Source organism: Fusarium fujikuroi, chromosome FFUJ_chr08, assembly GCF_900079805.1.
Source record: "Fusarium fujikuroi IMI 58289 draft genome, chromosome FFUJ_chr08".
Classification (NCBI taxonomy): domain Eukaryota; kingdom Fungi; phylum Ascomycota; class Sordariomycetes; order Hypocreales; family Nectriaceae; genus Fusarium; species Fusarium fujikuroi.
The window spans coordinates 21,794-39,518 of record NC_036629.1 but is presented as its reverse complement, the minus strand read 5'-3'; the positions used below and the strand labels follow the sequence as shown (position 1 = coordinate 39,518).

At 47.1% G+C, this 17,725-nt stretch overlaps 9 protein-coding genes; 3 read left to right on the top strand and 6 right to left on the bottom strand.

Moving 5' to 3' along the window:
• Positions 1-66: 66 nt before the first annotated feature.
• On the bottom strand, positions 67-696 carry FFUJ_14073 (uncharacterized protein; the record flags this gene model as incomplete). Its single annotated transcript, XM_023581295.1, has 1 exon — positions 67-696. One exon carries the CDS (start codon positions 694-696, stop codon positions 67-69), a length of 630 nt encoding a protein of 209 aa, XP_023434012.1.
• A 553-nt stretch (positions 697-1,249) lies between these two features.
• On the bottom strand, positions 1,250-2,201 carry FFUJ_14074 (related to gluconate 5-dehydrogenase; the record flags this gene model as incomplete). XM_023581293.1 has 2 exons in its annotated part: positions 1,250-2,032; positions 2,094-2,201. 2 exons carry the CDS (start codon positions 2,199-2,201, stop codon positions 1,250-1,252), a joined length of 891 nt encoding a protein of 296 aa, XP_023434011.1.
• A 1,168-nt stretch (positions 2,202-3,369) lies between these two features.
• On the bottom strand, positions 3,370-6,853 carry FFUJ_14075 (related to ABC transporter; the record flags this gene model as incomplete). XM_023581292.1 has 7 exons in its annotated part: positions 3,370-3,510; positions 3,563-3,749; positions 3,867-4,572; positions 4,631-5,531; positions 5,583-5,862; positions 5,911-6,147; positions 6,291-6,853. 7 exons carry the CDS (start codon positions 6,851-6,853, stop codon positions 3,370-3,372), a joined length of 3,015 nt encoding a protein of 1,004 aa, XP_023434010.1.
• A 276-nt stretch (positions 6,854-7,129) lies between these two features.
• On the top strand, positions 7,130-8,721 carry FFUJ_14076 (uncharacterized protein; the record flags this gene model as incomplete). XM_023581291.1 has 4 exons in its annotated part: positions 7,130-7,360; positions 7,417-7,854; positions 7,909-8,159; positions 8,235-8,721. The coding sequence occupies 4 exons, from the start codon at positions 7,130-7,132 to the stop codon at positions 8,719-8,721; spliced, it is 1,407 nt and encodes a 468-aa protein (XP_023434009.1).
• Positions 8,722-9,607: 886 nt separating this feature from the next.
• Positions 9,608-11,295, top strand: FFUJ_14077 (probable Benzoate 4-monooxygenase cytochrome P450; the record flags this gene model as incomplete). XM_023581290.1 has 4 exons in its annotated part: positions 9,608-9,916; positions 9,975-10,762; positions 10,821-11,136; positions 11,188-11,295. The coding sequence occupies 4 exons, from the start codon at positions 9,608-9,610 to the stop codon at positions 11,293-11,295; spliced, it is 1,521 nt and encodes a 506-aa protein (XP_023434008.1).
• A 72-nt stretch (positions 11,296-11,367) lies between these two features.
• FFUJ_14078 (uncharacterized protein) lies at positions 11,368-13,269 on the bottom strand (the record flags this gene model as incomplete). The annotated part of the gene is made up of 1 exon (XM_023581289.1): positions 11,368-13,269. One exon carries the CDS (start codon positions 13,267-13,269, stop codon positions 11,368-11,370), a length of 1,902 nt encoding a protein of 633 aa, XP_023434007.1.
• Positions 13,270-13,753: 484 nt separating this feature from the next.
• FFUJ_14079 (uncharacterized protein) lies at positions 13,754-15,739 on the bottom strand (the record flags this gene model as incomplete). The annotated part of the gene is made up of 1 exon (XM_023581288.1): positions 13,754-15,739. One exon carries the CDS (start codon positions 15,737-15,739, stop codon positions 13,754-13,756), a length of 1,986 nt encoding a protein of 661 aa, XP_023434006.1.
• Positions 15,740-16,011: 272 nt separating this feature from the next.
• Positions 16,012-16,380, bottom strand: FFUJ_14080 (uncharacterized protein; the record flags this gene model as incomplete). XM_023581287.1 has 3 exons in its annotated part: positions 16,012-16,188; positions 16,247-16,310; positions 16,364-16,380. The coding sequence occupies 3 exons, from the start codon at positions 16,378-16,380 to the stop codon at positions 16,012-16,014; spliced, it is 258 nt and encodes an 85-aa protein (XP_023434005.1).
• A 247-nt stretch (positions 16,381-16,627) lies between these two features.
• FFUJ_14081 (uncharacterized protein) lies at positions 16,628-17,678 on the top strand (the record flags this gene model as incomplete). XM_023581286.1 has 5 exons in its annotated part: positions 16,628-16,713; positions 16,834-17,009; positions 17,058-17,293; positions 17,341-17,588; positions 17,672-17,678. The coding sequence occupies 5 exons, from the start codon at positions 16,628-16,630 to the stop codon at positions 17,676-17,678; spliced, it is 753 nt and encodes a 250-aa protein (XP_023435188.1).
• Positions 17,679-17,725: the final 47 nt, after the last annotated feature.

Sequence of the window (17,725 nt, the reverse complement as noted above, 5' to 3'; positions counted from 1 at the left end):
CATGAATACATTCCAAGAGGTGGACTGGATAGTTTAAGATCAGCATAGAAATTAAAGTGCTGCAATCTACCTAGACGGTTGACCTTCTAGACCACTGTGCCGCTCAGCAAGGAAAGTTGTGTCGAAGACTCTCGTGATCAACTCGGCCATCCTGTTGGGTGATAACTTCTGCCTGACATCGAGGTCCATGTTCATGCACGACAGACCCTCTACTTCAGCACGAATTGAGCGAGCAAGGCCGTGAAACATGGACATTTCAGGCTTTAGAGCACTTGCCAAAAGACTTCCCCTTGTAACCCAAAGAGCACCAGCCGATTCTTGTGTGAGACGCTGCAAGAGAGATAATTCTTCTGATGAAAGGCTGACCAAAACTGACTGGCCAAGCTCTGAGAGAACTATGCAGACGTGGCCGCGAATGTCTCTCTTGGTCAACTTGAGGAATGTGCAAATTTCAGTGGGTAGCCCATGCTCCTCGGTGGCCGTTATAGTAGCTCCCACCACCTCGTTGGCATTAGCAGCTTCAGAGACAGGACGGACAATAGTAATCTGGGAGAACTCTGGTGCGTGGTGGTTTTCTTTTGCCGGTGTAGCGATATCCTTGAGCGACTCAATCATCATATTGGCACCCTTTTCGTCGGGGCTGGCATAGGCGAGATTCCAAAAGGCGTCCGGCAGAGAAAAATCCAGCTCAGCCATTGTATCTACTAGTGGAGATGGCAGCAGAGGTTAAGCATGGTCGACCAATATCAGTTTGCCGTTGCGTCTGAGAACCTTGCGGATGTACGCCAAGGTTTGATTGATAATTTAAGCCATATAAATCAGGTTACCTAGACAACGGCCACCACCCTAGACAACAGATGTTAAAGAACACCTCCTAAATTATGTGATGAAGGTGCTGGACTGGGCGTATATTGTCATAGCGTTGAACCTGAGTGAGTCTGGTGTGCATAAGCATATTCGGAGTATGGATCAGAGGGAGAAAACTTGATGAGGACTTGAAGATCGCCGTCTGCAAGGGTACATGACAGAGGAATGAAATGGCCAGAGATTGCTGCAAACCTTGAGCAGCAAATCATTCTGTGGCACTGCATTAGGCCTTTTCAAAAGTTTAGAGATCGAACTAAATTTCAGCTCATTATAGATTACAGTGAAAGAGCTGCCTGAAGTGTGTGGTTTCGTAGACATATGTCCATGTCACAAAAGTGCAATGTCCTCCACTGGCACGGTAGCAATAATTTGTAGTGCAATCTTAGTAGGTAGCTGGTAGTATTGATAGCCTCCCTCCATCAAGCAATTGTATACAACCATTCACATAGGCTCCTGCCTTGCTCGTCAGGAACAGAGCTTGACCTGCTATATCCTCCTCTGTTCCACTTCTTTCCAGAGGGCAAGTCTCATTGGACAGATTGCCTTCAAGCCGAGGATTGCTTCCTTTCATCCAGGGCATATTTTCAGTCATCTCACTGGGAAAGAAGCCTGGAGCAATGGCATTGCACCTAATTTTGTAGGGCGCAAAGCATGTAGACAACTGCTTCACCAGGTGCGTTGCCGCAGCCTTAGACGCACTGTAAGCGAAGCCCGCTGCAGGCCTCCGTGAGAAGGCCGAGATGGACGTCGTGATAATCACTTGGCTAGAGGGGAGGCCAGTTCTGTCACGGCTTGCGTTACCCTTGGCCAACAGGTCAAGAAAGGCAACCACAGTGTAGAACGCAGCAGTGACATTTAGGTTCATCGTCTGCGTAAAGTCCTCCATAGGGACGTCCCATAGCGCCTCACGCAGCTTGTCCAAACTAGGGGTCTCGCCGCCCGAGAATAACTTCGCGACATTGGGTCCCATCATGCCGGAATTTGCAATGAGAACATTGATGTGTCCCTCGCGCTGGTGTACTTGCTCGACTGCAGCTGCCAGAGAGTCCTTGGAGCTGACATCGGCAACGATAGGATAGATTCTTCCGTGAACCGCACTGCTTGCTATGTTTCTCAGCTTCTCCTCTCGGCGGCCGAGCACATAGACAGCACGAGCGCCATTGGCCTTGATCGTTTATTAGCACCGTAGGTCTCGCGGACTTAAAATGAGATAGAATGTAGCATACTTCTAAAGCTTGAGCAATCGTGGCCCCAAGGCCTGAACCTCCTCCAGTAATAACAGCCACAGTGTCTTGGACGGAGAACAAGTTGATGATGCCAAGGTGGGAAGCCATGTTGAAGCGTTGTACTTGTATCAAGCCGATTAATTATCATAGCAGCTTACACAGCTTTTTAAAGGGGTAAAATATAGAAGAGGCAGGAGTCTAGAGTTATTATAACTGCAGATAAGCTAAATAACAAGCGGTAAAATGTGTGGGTTACTCTATACTCTATAAGGATAGCTCAATATATTACAAATCAATTCATACATTATAAATCAGTTCAATCATTACAAATCAATTTATATATAATAAATTAACTCATGCAAGGCGCGCGATATAAATCATTAGCTGTAAGGTCTACTAACTCAAAATAATACTCTTATTAAAGTACAAACTCATTCATACATTGCAGATATCGCACAACAGGGAGCTAAAGTAAAGCACCTTATAAGTGCGGCATAGGGAAGTATAACAAAAAGGCCACCACCACAATTAGAGGTCCAAACTCACGTTTGGCTGCCGCAGGGAACGTCATAAGGTAAGCACGTGGCATAGGCGCGAGATATAAGAAGAGAATCGATATGCGTGGCTCAGGCCCTGCAATACATTCCAACAACAACAACCATCTAAAACTAACAGAAAGAAACATCTACCTAAGAATTAAAAAAGAAAATACAAACTATAGCCACTAATCCAAAGCCTGCGCCTCACACATCTTGCAATACATGCCGCCTTACGCAATCAACTCTTAATGCATTCCCACTTCCCTAATCTTCCCGGCATAAAAGACGCAAATCGTATCTGCATCTTTAATTGTGCTAAGCCTGTAAGCAACGGCAATCGTGATTCTCTTGCTGTCCATAGTAGCCTTAGATAACGCATCCTATATAATCTTCTCGCTTTCTGTATCAAGCGCTAATATCGCCTCGTCAAGAAGCAGCACTTTCAGATCGCAAATAAGTATACTTATAATAGCAATGCATTACCGCTAGCCACCAGACAGCTAGGTACCATAAGAACCAACAGGAGTAGAAAGACCCTCAGGCAGAGATAACACAAAATCCCAGCCATTAGCAGCTCGCAACGCCAACTCGATCTCCTTATCGCTAACCGTTCCTATGGCACTCAAGGAAATTGTATCGTCAGGGGGTTCATCAACACCCAACGCAATATTCTCGCGGATCGAACCTTAAAGCAATACGGGTTCTTGTTAAACAAGTCCTACAATACGACAATGCAGTCAAGGGTTAAGAGAAGTCAAACAGGTCGAGTCAATATCAATTGAGCCTGTTATGGGGTCGTAAAACCGTTCAAGTAAAGCGATTATTATAGATTTGCCGCAACCAGATGCTCCAACAAAAGCAACAAACTGACCCTTTATCTACATAGAAATGATTAGCCGTAAGAACAAAGCGGCAAAGCATGCTACTTACATTAACATTTATGCCTCTGAGGATGCGCATCTCGGGTCGAAGAGGGTAAGAAGAGTGCACATCACGGATGTTCACCATATCGCCAGATTCAGGGCCGTTTCCACGGTTTTCATCTATTTCCCTTACCGACGGCTGAAGGTCCTGAAGCCAAAAGATATAGTTGGCCGCATTAATGCCTTTAGTGACGCTAGTCGAATATTGGAAAAGTTAGGCAGCCGACTGGCCACAGAAGAAGACGCCTAAGAAGGCAACGAAAAAAGCATATATGCTAATCTGGTCAAATGATAAAAGGTAGCAACCGTACCAAAAGCCAAGGGCCATAAACCAGTATTCGATAGACTGTGTAAAGGCGAAACAGATCATCATGGCCAACACAGGTCGCTTAGAGCCAGCCAATGCGAGATCCAGCTCGTGGGAGTATCTAGACAGCACCGAATTCTCAATAGCGAGAGACGAAACAGTCCGGATAGAATTTATCGCTTCGGAAGCAATAGAAGCACTGAGTGAAAGGAGCCTCGACGTCTCGCGATCCAGTTTAGCATCGAACCGGATTTTAAGATAACCGGCAGTAACCAAAGGGGGAAGGCCACTGCAGGTAACTACCAAGCCAAGTCTCCAGCTATACACAATAGCTAAGACGCTATAGGCAGTGATGTTGAAGACGGCGACAAGGATAAGGCCAACGTTGTAGCCCATAAGTTCAAGGACAGCCTGTGGGTTTGAGTCTATTTGACTGATCAGTGCTCCGGTGGTATTCTCTTCTCGATCAAAGAACTGCAAATCCTGTCGAAGGATGCTCTCAAGAATAGATTTGCGGAACTTGTGACTCAAATTATGAGCAACAACGTTTGTGGCGTATCCTAAAGCGAAGTAGGCAACGAAACACCCGCAGGCAAAGACGATGAACATTTTGGCATAGAAGTTGCCTTGAAGCTCTATCTCAGATCCTGTGAGAGAGAAGACCTCAACGATATTGGCAATAAGAATGGCCAGGCCGGGAAAGGTCGCGCCTGCGAGATGTTAGTAACCGAAGGGGGTTGGCAGAACCAGAGTTAGAAGGCCACTTACCTGCCACGATGCACGCCATCAGGATGACAATAAATGCCAACCTCAGCTCAGGCGTCTGGCCAACGATCCGAATAATGACAGAGATGACACCGCGCTGCTCATGCTGATCATATCCACCTAGATCCTTGCTTCCATCGACATCGCTTTGGTGGGAGGTCTCATGCCGAGTCAAAGTTCTGCTCGGTTCAATAGACATCGGGACGTGATCTAGGGGTTCAGATTGGTCCGTAATGTCTCCAGACTCGTCGCTCTGTGCTGTGAGGTTCTGAATCTGCACGAGTCGAGCATAGGTACCGCCACACATGGTCAGAGACTGATGAGTACCTTGTTCGACGATGCGTCCTTTCATCATGACGATGATGTTGTCGGCCTTCTGGATAGTAGCAAGCTTGTGAGCGATAACAATTGTCGTGCGACCCTTAGAGACCGTATCTAGCGCCTTTTGAACAATACCTTCAGCTTCAGGATCAAGTGCACTTGTAGCCTCGTCCAGAAGAAGGACCTTGGGCTTGGAAATAATACTGCGCGCAATAGCAATACGTTGTTTCTGGCCACCAGAGAGCAGGCACCCATGCTCGCCAACCTGGGTATTATATCCATTAGGTAGCTTAGAGATGAACTCATGGGCAAACGCCAGCTTAGCAGCTTCTTCGACATGGTGCATCTGCTCTTCTACTGGCGCATCTTCCCATGCAGTGCCAGTTAGGCCAGATCGAATGTTATCGAAGATGGTTCCTTGGAATAGGACTGGCTCTTGCTGCACTAAACGGACATTGGTTCGGAGCCAGTTCAGATTCAGCTGATCGATTGGGCAGCCATCTAACGAAATCGTGCCGGACTCAGGATTATACCAGCGCTCAAGAAGACCGATGACAGTGCTTTTTCCGGATCCAGATTGACCCTACAAAAGACAGTTAGACACACTTCCATATCGGCGACTTTTTGAACTCACAACAAGGGCAGTAGTTTTTCCAGCAGGAAACTTGACGGAGTAGTTGTCAAGGACTGCGATACCGGGTCGGGTTGGATAGGCGAAAGTAACATTGTCGACAGAAATTTCTCCTATCGTCTCTGATGGTATTTTACCGGTACTGTCGAATGAATCAATCTCGGACTCGCGGTCGATTAGGTCAAAGAGTTTCGCCGCAGCAACAGATGCCCGGGTAAAGTCGACGGAATATGGCGCAAGCATTGTGAGGCTGGTGGCGGCGATGATAACAGAGAGGATAACACTTGATTGTTAGCGGGTAACTTGGCCAACCTGTGCGAGAGCTACTTACGTGAAGATTTCTCCAGGCTGGTCTATCTCACCTTTAGAAAACATTCGGATACCCTGCCAGAGAGCAAGACCGTAGCCCAGGTAGACAATGCAATAGTCGGCTGAAAGCAAGGTGCCAAAATGAGGCGAGATTTTGATACCAACGTGGTGGGCATCGGTCAAGTAGGTGTTGAATTTGCGGACTAGCCTGTCGCGCATCTCAAACGCTCGATTGTACGGGCGCTTGATAAAATGTTTTCTGCGAATGAGTTGGCTTGGGAATGGATTTCTAAGATATTGGTTTCATGGCCTGCCATGATACCAGCCGCAGCTCCGTTGATAATGAGCGTCGCGGGTGCTATGCAGAGACAAATGAGTGTTAGTTTCCATTGGAATATAAACGCGATGATAAATGCTGTCACCAAGGTAGACATGCCCTGGAACAAGAGACCCAACTTTTCACTTATTCCACCTTGTATCAAGCGGCCGTTGGAAGAAGTCTGGGCTGCGATGGAGCCGCTGGTGCCGAGATCGAAGAATGCGACTTCTTGGCTGAGCGCATCTCTGAGGTATGCGTGTCGAATATTTCGAGTTACGCGGTACGCCGCGTAGGTCAGAAGCGTATTGTAGGCGTACGATAGTACGAATCGGCCGATGCCAAGGTAAACAAAATAAAGAGCAAGCGTTGCGGTTTCGTCGCGGACATGGGAAGGCGATGTCTTTGCGGACGCAAAATCGATAACGACAGTGATGAACCTCCCGAAAATGAGATTCTGAAGGGCAATACCTGCGCCGGAGCAAACTGCCGCAAAGATGGCGACAGCTTGCATTGAATGCTCGAATATACCGCCGAATTTGAAAATTCTAGCATAGGGCCACGTTTGAGGCTCCTTTTCGGTTGTGGAGGTGGTATCAAGAGGCCCATCGTTCTGGCCCGTCTTGTCTTGCTTTTCTTTGGAACCCATGCTGTCAGCGGTTGGCGATAATGCGGCCTGGCATGGGCTTTGAAGTATGGGATTGCTGGTAAGGAACGACTTTTGTTGAAAGCTCAGAGAGGGCGGCGGCGAATCATTTTATTCTCAAGGACAATCCGTCTTGCAAAAGGTGCGCCCTGACCCATTTTCGCGCAGATTCTTATTCATGCGACCACTCAAGCTGACGCTGTGATCGACACCTCAGCCAAACAGCTCACAGGGATCAGCTGGATCTACCAGTTCCTCCCGTTTCAACGGTTCACAGACATGTATCTCGACGTCTACTTCAATGACAATCATTCTGAAGCCAAGTTCACCACTGTCAATGCCGGCCTTTATTCACTATTTTGGGACTACAGTTTCCACGTCGTCGGACAGGAAAGGGACGAATATGTCGCTCATGCTCATTTGTGTCGCGACAACCTTGAGACTGTACTATCAAGCCTGCCATTGCATTTGCCTGCAAACTCTGACACCATTCCTGCTCTTCTTTTTGGTGTAAATGGCCTCTTCAATCAATCATGTATTCATGTGCTGACCACTTTAAATTCCAGGCCTCCTATGCCATTGAACTCTCGAAACCTTCTCTTTCATGGACCTTATCAGCTAAAGGATCGGAACTTTGCCAGACGCTGAGCTATCACAGGCTTGCATCGATGAAAAATGATAAACAGGAAGATTTCGAATACAAACAGTTTCTGTTTTGGAGCATCTACTTCATTGACAAGAGCCTGTCTCTGCGTCTAGGACGGCCCTCAACAATTCCTGATTGGGATATCACAGTACCACAGCCATCGACTAACGATACTATATCTGAGGCGGTTCTAGCCTACTTCGCTATATCTATCGAGACGGCGCCATGTCAAGGCAATATTTATGAGATGCTATATACCCCCAATTCCATGGCACAGCCCGACCAGGTAAAGCAGTCTCGGGTCGAGGCCTTGGTGTCTGATTTGCAGAACCTGGATGCAAAGATCTGGGAAACCAATGTAGGTCAGCGCCAACAAGCAAATGAGCGACTAAGTTCCTAACATAGACGGAAGGAAAAATGGTTCAACGAAGCAAAGAAGGAGTCCGGTGAGGATTTAATAAACTTCTTTCACATTTCAGACAAGGTCCTCCGCCTATCCCTCCTCACACTTGTTCACCGAGCCGCACCACCCATAACAGGCTCTACCACGACCTTCAACTATAACTGTGTTGCCGCCGCAACAGCAACTTTACAGAAACATGAAGAATGCGTCGCGCATATGCACAGGAGCGCAACACCTTACCTTTCGACTTACATACATTGGTAAGCAACGGAATATATATTCATGTTTCTTGGTCATTTTCATTGTCCGTTCTGGTTAAGCACTGACAAATCCAGGACACTTTTATTTGCTCCCTTTATTCCGTTTATCGTCATGTTCTGCCATGTTATCGAAAGTCAGAATGAGGCGGATCTGACCCGCCTCCAAGACTTTGCTACTTCCATCGAGTCTGCATCTTCTGTTTCTGAGCCCGCCGCTAAGATACAACGCCTCTTCCAGGTTCTCTGCACAATTGCTGTGGATTATGTGAAGTTTCGCCATTCGACAATGCTAGTGGGCGGGTGTCAAGATAGCTCAAAGATATATGATTATCTAGACGCGCTAGGATTCGCCTCTACCAGTGGTGGCATCTCCAGCCTAAAAGATCATCTCCTCACTCAGGATGATGGCAGCGATAGAGAAGTTGAAAAAGAAGGTGGAACAACAGGTCTAGATACGTTGAACGGTGATCTGCGAGCGATGAATCCGATGATGTGGACGGCGAATAGCGCAGAATTAGAGGAATGGCTGGGAAATAATCACTTTATGACAGGGTTGATATAGATGCACAGTATAAAAGGACTTGTGTTGATAGATGGTGGGCTCGAGCCTATTGAAATGCCAATGGGTTTGTCTATCTTTGTACTACCTTTATGCAAACTGAAGAAATTGGGGTAGATCAGATTGTACAGGGTGGTGCACCCTAGATAGCGCAGGCAGCTAATAACAACACCATTGATTCGAAGAACTCAAGGTACTTGTCGAGATAGCATATGGCCATAAGATTTAGCCTGTAAAGTCACTCCTCGAGCGGGTGCAGGATATCAGCAACGATATCAGTCATTCGATATCGCCAATTCAGGGAAATGCAGGTTGATGAGAACAAGTCACTTGGCACTTTGGTGAGCATCGAAAGAAATTCGCGTCGGGAGGTGATCGGAATTCACCAAAGACATCAGTGCCAATTCCCGAGGGTGACGTCAAAATCGAGAAGGACAATAGTAGCGTGGTTCACAAACACGCCACGTGTACTCCCTTAGTCCCCGGAATTCACCTTGTAAGCCCCATACTCCGCCCGATATCGTGGTCGATCACGGCATATCGGCGATACTTTGGCCGACGTCTCTATTCGGCCACTGCCAACTGTAACATAGTCGCTGATTTTGAACCAATTGGCGCCGATGTATCGATTACATGTCCAAATAATTTCTCCTTTATAGACGACGATATCGAATACTGCATCTGCGAACTTAGCCATTTCCCCGCAGGCTAGGAGGCGGCAAAGCAGCACGGCAACCCTTGAGCCCCCACTGATCATCTGTGATTGCATAACTGAGGAGGACGGGGCCTTCTGTGACGAGACATATAAAACCCCATTGCCCGACAGTTAGGCTCTTGGTTCACATATAAGTTTCAAAGTATTTTCTTCCAAGACCATAATACCTTAACCATGACGTATCTTTCCAGCATCTCCGCAACAAACTTCACAATTGCTGTGAGCACGGTACTCATTCTATCACTTTTCATAACCTGTGTCAGGCGCTACTGGAGACTCCGGCATATACCTGGACCCTTCATCGCATCTTATACAGACCTTTGGGCAGCGATAAGTGTTTGGCGCGGCAAATACTATCATGACACGGTCACCCAATGGCACGCTAAGTACGGTCCTGTTGTGCGAGCAGGTCCTAACCGTGTTTCATTCGCCGATCCAAATGCTATCCCGGATATATACGGCACTTCGCTGATTTATTCGAAAGTAATTTGATCCTTCCAATGACCACTGGCTCGAGTAATATGCTGATTATCTGCTGCAGTCCGACTCCTACCGTCCCATGGAGGTTATGGCTAAGGGTGACACAATGCAGAGCATCATCACTATTCGTGACGAGAAACGCGTTACAGGTATCAAGCGGCAAATTGCTGGTGGGTTTTCACAGTCTCAGTGGCTCAAGCAAGAAGATCAGATGGACGCAACGATCAGTGCCCTCTTGGCCCAGCTTTACAAGAAGCCCACAGGCATGGATATCCCCTTGCGCAATTGGCTGAGCTTCTGGATGTTCGATACCTTGACCTCTCTGGCGTTCAGCAAAACCCGCGGGTACTTGCAGGCTGGTGTAGACACGGACAAGGTCTTTCCCAGCGCGGCTGGACGATTCAAACATTGGAGAACGTGGGCACTAGCACCGCAATTAGAATCGCTGCTGCTGAAGAACTGGTTCATGCAAAGAGCGAAAACGACTTCGACTCCCATCGCAGAGCTGGCGATAGAAAGGGTACAAGATCGAACTGCAGAGGAAAAGAACGCGACAGGGAGAGATCTCCTTGCAAGATATCTGGCTGCTAGTCAGGCCGCGCCCGATGTAATTGGCATGAAAGACGTGATTGCTCTGACTATCACGACTATTCATGCAGGATCGGAGAGCACGGCTGTCATTACAGCGATGGCACTCAGTATGGTACTCGGAAGCAAAAACTCAGAGTTATTTCGGAAGTTAGAGAAGGAGATTTTGGATGCATATCTCCCCGTTGGTGAAAATGGCGCAATCGCCTTTAAAGACGTGGAGCATCTGCCGTATCTGGATGCGGTGGTGAGGGAGACACTGTAAGTTAACACTTCTCTGGCCATAACAGACTACCTCTGGCTAACTTCAGCTCTCCAGCCGATGGTCGGTCAACCCCAATGTCAACTCCAGAACCGTCAACACGCCTGGCGGCGTCACCATATGCGATACCTTTATACCAGAAGGCACAGACGTCATGGTATCCTCTCACGACATCAAGAACTGCACTTGGATGTTCGGTGCTGATGCTAGTGTTTACAACCCTGAGCGTTGGATGCACATTGACGAGCAGAAGCGCCGTGACATGGAACGCTCAGCAATGGGCTTCAGTTGGGGGCGAAGAATCTGTATGGGACAACATTTGGCGAGGATCCTTATAAAGAAGCTGCTTGCTAGCTTAATTATTGCTTTTGAGGTTAGTTGCTTTGGTAAGCTATATGGCATTGCGGCTGACTTTAGTGAATAGATCGAGCCTATAAAGGCGGGAGAAACGGGCAAGTGGGATGGAAACACTATTGGTTTTAATTTGCAGGTGAAATTGACTTCAAGAAAAGTGTCAGAAAATAAAGCTTGAAATTGGATGTATAACTATAGCTATAGACTGTTTAATGCGTATAGCTTCATATCATTCTTTATAGTATTTTAATTAATAAGTTTTGTCACTGCATGTCATGCTGCCTTTTGGTTCGATCAAGGACGTGATAGATACAATGTAAGATGAGATCACATTATCCAGAGTGCTACCCTCTGACTTTCCTGCTGCGTGGAACGGAAATCCGCTGGCGATACCCGTCCCGATCCACCAAACTCGAGGGGCTAACGATGATGACTGTGACTCTGCGATCTCCTTGACGATCGGGTCGACACACGCCGTCCAGAGCCAACTCAGAAACTGTTCGTCATACAGATCTTTGTCGCTCTCTATGTGCTGTTCCTCTAAAACCTGAGACTTTCTTATATGACCGAAAGCTTTCGAATATTTGTCAAGAAATAGGTTCCCAACGCATGTTGCCTTTGGTAAGTTGAGGGACCTGATTCCTTTTCCAGACTGTAGGATAATGATCGCATCACTGCTGAGGGGAGTGATATTTACTATCACGATTGACCCATCAGTGACTCCCTTGACTAAGTCGTGTAGGTTTGGCAATGTAAGAAAGTTTTGAAAGTTTGGTAGGTTTCTAATCAGCGCGAGTTCAAATTCATAGTCGTGGGCAAAGTCCTGAGCTTCTGGCACAATCCGATCTTGTATAGTGACTTGGTTCACGGTATCCACGGGTTGGGCGGCTGCAGATCGTAACTGGTCAAAACGTTCTGCCGACCTCTTACTCTGTTGTTCTAGAAGAGGTAGTTTGTTTCGATACTTAATCAAATGGTATAGGATGATTTCACAGCTGAATTCAATACTCAGAAGCGCTTCCTGCGTTTTTCCAACAAGAAGCGATAGAGAGCACGCTTCGGCTGCGAACCTCGACATTTGTTGGATGGCGTGCTGCTGATCCTGGCGTGCGATATTTGGATGACAGGCCATTGGTAGTAACTGAAATGCCTTTTGAGTAAGGGAATTTGCTTCTTCTAGCCTTCCGTGAAACTTGAAGATACGGATAGCATCTCTCGCTGCCTCAATTCCAAGTAATGGATGTGCAATGCTGTTTACATGCAAACTTCTACCGATGTAGGCGCGAGATGCCATAATCTCAGCCTGTTCAGGATCATTCTCATCCCAGGTGAGCTCCAACTGTCGAAATAGCATGATCCCAAGGTTGGTTAGGAATCTCAGTTGATTAAAATTCTCCTTGTCCAACAGACTACTGGCGAGCTCTGTCTTTTCGATTGCTTCTTGAAGATCATTCGTATCTCCGTTTCTTTCATAGCGTCGTAAAAGCCAGGCCCCGAGGTTTGCTACTCTAGCTGGTAACTCGGGATGACCTTCAGGAGTGGCGGAAATGGCGTCCTTTGATAATGGTATTCCAACTGTGAGAATATCTGGATTCTCTTGCACTTGGTATTTCTTGAATAGGGTCCTGGCGAACTCATCGAGAGGGTTGGCTCGGTCCTCGATATCATTTGGAACAAAAGGCAAAACCTGTCTTGAGTATGACGCTGCCATTTCTATATCGCCCAAGTTTCCCGATTTCTCATATAAGTGTAGTGTTATGGTACGCAGTATGAACGGTAGCCTCACTCGTAGTGCTTCATGTTCGGCATTGCTGGGCTCTTCAAAGAAAACTTGCCAGCAGATAGTGATGGCTGCTCTGAGGTCCTCAGGGTCGTTCGTCTCTTCGTAACGACATGGGACATCTGAACCTATGGATTCATCTATAATGACCACGTACCAGAGAGATGCTTCATTGGGAATATGCAAGGAGCGAAATAGCAGCATCTTATGGCGTAACGATTTCCGAAGGTCATCCGTGTTTCCAGTTTGCTGATACCGAGTGATTAGTAAGTCTGCTAGCTTTTCAAGGGACTCTTTTCCAGCGTCGTTTTTCTCTGGCTCTGTCGGCATGTTCTTGGTGGCTTCTAAGATGTCCTGGTCAAGATTTTCCATATTGATTGCTTAGTGGCCCCAGCGACTGTTATTGGTTTCGAGTAATGGATATTGCTTAGAAGGTCTTAATATTGCGGGGTAAGCCCAGACCGTTTTATATCCTAGGTTAAGTTCTGTGCCGCTTATCGACATGGTCTCAATGCCAAATGACGTACCACCACTGGGGAAAACCTGAAGAAGAGGCTAGGAGGCTTGGCGCTTACTCTTACAAAGCAGTTTGCGAGTCGTGCGTCGAATATATGCCATGGAGCTATTACGATGGCTTGTGCCGTTTGGACGACAAGCCAAAGCTTATGGGGTCTGGATTTGCACCTGCCATGTTCCAGAGGAAAACGAGACTGATTATTACGATTGGTTGGCTATTGCATCGAATCACGGATTGGGAGTGCAAATAAACGGTGAAACCATGGATGCACTCGCTAGAAGAGGCATAAATCCTTTAACATTAATATACCGGTTCAAGAATAGCAGTCTTCCTAGACTGTCAACAGGTCTTCGCGGCTCTTAGTTCTGCTGCCAGTGAAGTCTTTAGCGGAAAGTTAAAAGCGATCCACTGCTCAACAGAGCTACCTCCGGACCTATCATTGTCGGCTGGTGATCTCTTCTTGAGAGCATGACCAATTTTGGGAAGCTCCAGCAAGTCAAAGGAAGTCGGCTGAGACGTGACCAAGACCTTGAGAGTATCACAGCACTCTTCAATGCCCTTCTTTCTCAGCTCATCGGGTACCATGGTTCTGAACTTCTTGGTAAAGCTGCCCGTCATGAACCTTTCATTCTGGTTGTATGGGGGAACCACTACGTAGCTGCCACAATATATATCCTCAATTTGCCAAAGAGGGCCAAGGTCAAGGATATACAGGTACAAAACTTTGGTTCCGTGGTTCTGAAGTTTGAGCTCGAACATAGCTCCCTTGCCTGCATCTTGTTCAACGTCGACCAGAAGATCTGGGCCAAAGCGATCCCCCGCTCGTACAATATTGATGTCGAACGATGTTCGGAAATCCTCTTCCACAAATGGATTTGAAAGGCTCTTGACAACCTCGTATCGAGCTAAATGCTCCAGAACTGCAACCACATCATCTGCAGTTGATGTGTTTTGGGACAATGACGGGAGGTTCATCACTTCTTCACCATTTCGCGTCAGAATCTTGTACTTGTTGCCGATAGCTTCAACGTGGAACCAGCATTCCAATCCGTGCTCGCCAGCGTGGGTCATACCATATCTTGTTAAAGCCTCTGGCCAGGTACTCTGGGGAGATATCGTATCGCTGAAAGAAACTGAGAACTTGCCAAGAGCTCGCCTCGTTTGTGGTTCAGCAACCCAGTCATTCTCAGATGTCGCAGCCATGGCATCAACCAGTTGTAACCTGCTTGTCAAAGGGCCAGCTCTTTCAACCATCGTTTTCATAAGGTTTGCATGAAAGGCCTCGTTATTCTCAAGCACACTGGAGGGATACAGAATGAACTCATCGCCGTCGGATACTCCATGAGCATGACCCGCCTGCAATGCAAAATGCTGGCCATTTCTCACAACAAGTACCGTAGATCGTGAGTTCGTAATATTGTTCTCACCAAAGAATCCCTGGTCTTTGTTCCCATACAATGCAGGATTTTGCTGAACTGAGTGAGCACGGAATTTGGAGCTGAGACGGTAGAAGATGTTCTTGTGCTTGCGATTCAACCCGCCATCTCTTAGGCTCAGGTTCAGAAAATGGGACAAAGCGCCATGGGACTGTTCTTTGTGGATTATCTCGCCCGCCTCTTCATGAGGACCACAAGCTGCAAGAAGTGCATAGCCATTTGGGTTTATCAACCAGCTTGGCAGCATAGATATATCGCGATAACCTGAGTTAGGTGTTTCCTCATCTTGCTCTGACAAGTCTTTGTCGGCGAAGTACGCAGATGCCAGGTCTGGATCAATTCGAAGGAATCGAATATCGCGACGGTCCAGGCGATAGATACTTGCTGCGAAACAGCAGTCAAGAACTAGAGTGACAACCAGACCCTTCAACACCATTGCATTCAGAGAAACTGCTAGCCTGTACCCTCCAAGTGGCCTCACTTCGTTTCCATTCTCACCACCAAGAAGGGCTAGAGCCAAGTCTCCAGTATGCTGGTTGGAGAATGCCTTAGCAGTGGGAGCGATGCGGGTGCCATGGCCAGAGTAATGGATATAGATGTAATCTCCAGGCTGAGCCGCAGACGTAAGATCTCTGAATGCCTTGATTACATTGTCATCAGTTGGCAAGCTAGCAGGATCTTCAACTGGCCCTGTGATGCTGCTATCAGAGCTTTGCGTAGCTGTCAAGGTCTGGATATTGATGTGAAAAGGTTGCTGTTCCAGTAATGATCTGATTTGTTGCGTGTCTCGTACACAACCCTTCAGCGACGAATTGTATTTCTCAGGATAAGCGTCGATGCCAATTAGGATAGCATGATGCTTTGGCGAAACAAACTTCTTTTCGGCCATTGTTTTTGATGGTCTGGAGCTTGATTTGTGACGTTATTCACTGGGTCTGACTTATCGTAAGTCTTATCGTGAGGGGTAACGCAGAATATGTATGTGATTGGTCTTACTACGGTGACTCTTATGCATATGCATTGTTGTTTCAATGTACTTTGCCTTTTGGCTGCCTTACACTGCCCCAAATGCATTTCTGCCTGAAAAGCCACACAAAATGATGTGAGGAATCATGGGCCCCAGCAATGCGTGCTTATCATTGCTTTTCCCGCGGCGCTCATTCAACAGGCCTCCAGCTCATCCACATCAATGTCCGCATTGTTTCTGAATGGGTTCCCATCGGTATGACAAAGCGTGCATTGTCCGGAAACTGGGGCTGTCGCAACAAGATACGGGCCCTCTCGGGACCCATCCGTGTTCAGCAGATAGACACTATCCCCTACTTTAAGGCTTGGTGCCTGCACAGCCTGATTCAGTACAAGAGCTTCAGCGAGTCAAGTGACAGTAATTACGTACATTTTCGTATGTCGAGACAAATGGTCGCTTGCCGCCCGAGGTGTACTCAGGCGATTCGTTCTTTCTGGGAGTGACCAGCATTAGCTTACCTCCAAGTTCATAGTTTCAACCACTTACTGCTGGTCGTCAGACATCTTGAGGTGACGCTAGTGGAATTGCGAGAAATGGAGAAATGGAATAACGACAAAACAGTGGGTATTGACCTTATGTATGTTGCCCGCCTGGCCTCGACTTGCATGTGCACGTGGGGTCACTCAATTGGATACCTCCAGAGCCTGCTCAATGATAAAGTAACCGGCATTTCCCTGAAAGTGGCTTGTAAAGTCCTAGAGTCCTGCACGAGTTCACTCTGTGTGCTAACAATCCCACCTTGACGACACCATGACGGGTCAGCCCATTCTTCCTCTTTCGGCAACTCCGTCGCAATTATCCAAACCACCAACAGGAAAAAGTAAAATGTCTTTCCCGTGAGAAGTGCATGATCATCTAACCCCCATTCTAGTTGAAGATTTCAGACCAGGGTACCCAAGATTTACAGCCCTTATCGCATCGCATAGCCCTTTTTTTATCTTTCGGCGCTTTAACAGACTCAGAGCACGGCTATTGCTCCTAAAACAAGATCAATTATCTATTCTAGAGAACGAACTCGACCAAATAGACCAACAGGAAAAGGCACCGATCTTTCTTGGTAAGAGTCGCATTGATAGAAATGTTGAAAGGCTATCAGTCATGTCAAGGATAGAGTCCGCACTGGTTGATTATGGTATGGACCTTCTTGACTAGCGTATCTGTTCTGCTGACGATATCGCAGATAGCTTCATAGATAAGACAAATCTAGCACTCACTCTTAGCGATGCGGAATCTCGTGATGTGCAAAGCCTCAGGAATTGGGTTGATGGGAACGGGTGTTTGGCTGCGAACGAGACTTCTTATCTTGAACACGATCGTGACCTCGTCTCACTGGTACCAACAATTGATAACGCAGTTAAGAGGTTTGAGAGTTGGATAGAAGAGCGCCTTGTACAGTTTCTGCCCAAGTTCCGAGAGGTATGCCACTTCCGCATCACACAAGATATCTATACTAATAGATGTAGAGTAATCGATATGTTTCTTCCGACCCGAACGTCCATATATACAACGGTCCTTTTGTGAGTCGTGTTGCCAAAGGGCTACTAATATGCTTGGTGACTCTACTCTTGTTACTGCCAATTGTTGTCTGTAACGTCGTGTCGACAGCTGCGGTGCGGATTTTCATTGTCATGATGTCGACTATCGTTTACCTTTTGGTTCTTTCTGGATTAACGAGGGCGAAAACTACCGAACTTGTAGTGGCTGGTACAACGTAAGTGCGAACCCTTTGGCGTAACTATACCGTGCTAACATAAAGCCTCAGATATGCTACAGTTCTTATTGTATTTGTTTCAGGGACTAGTGATAAAGTACCTTGATGAATGGGGCATTCTGTAGTGCGATCGAGGT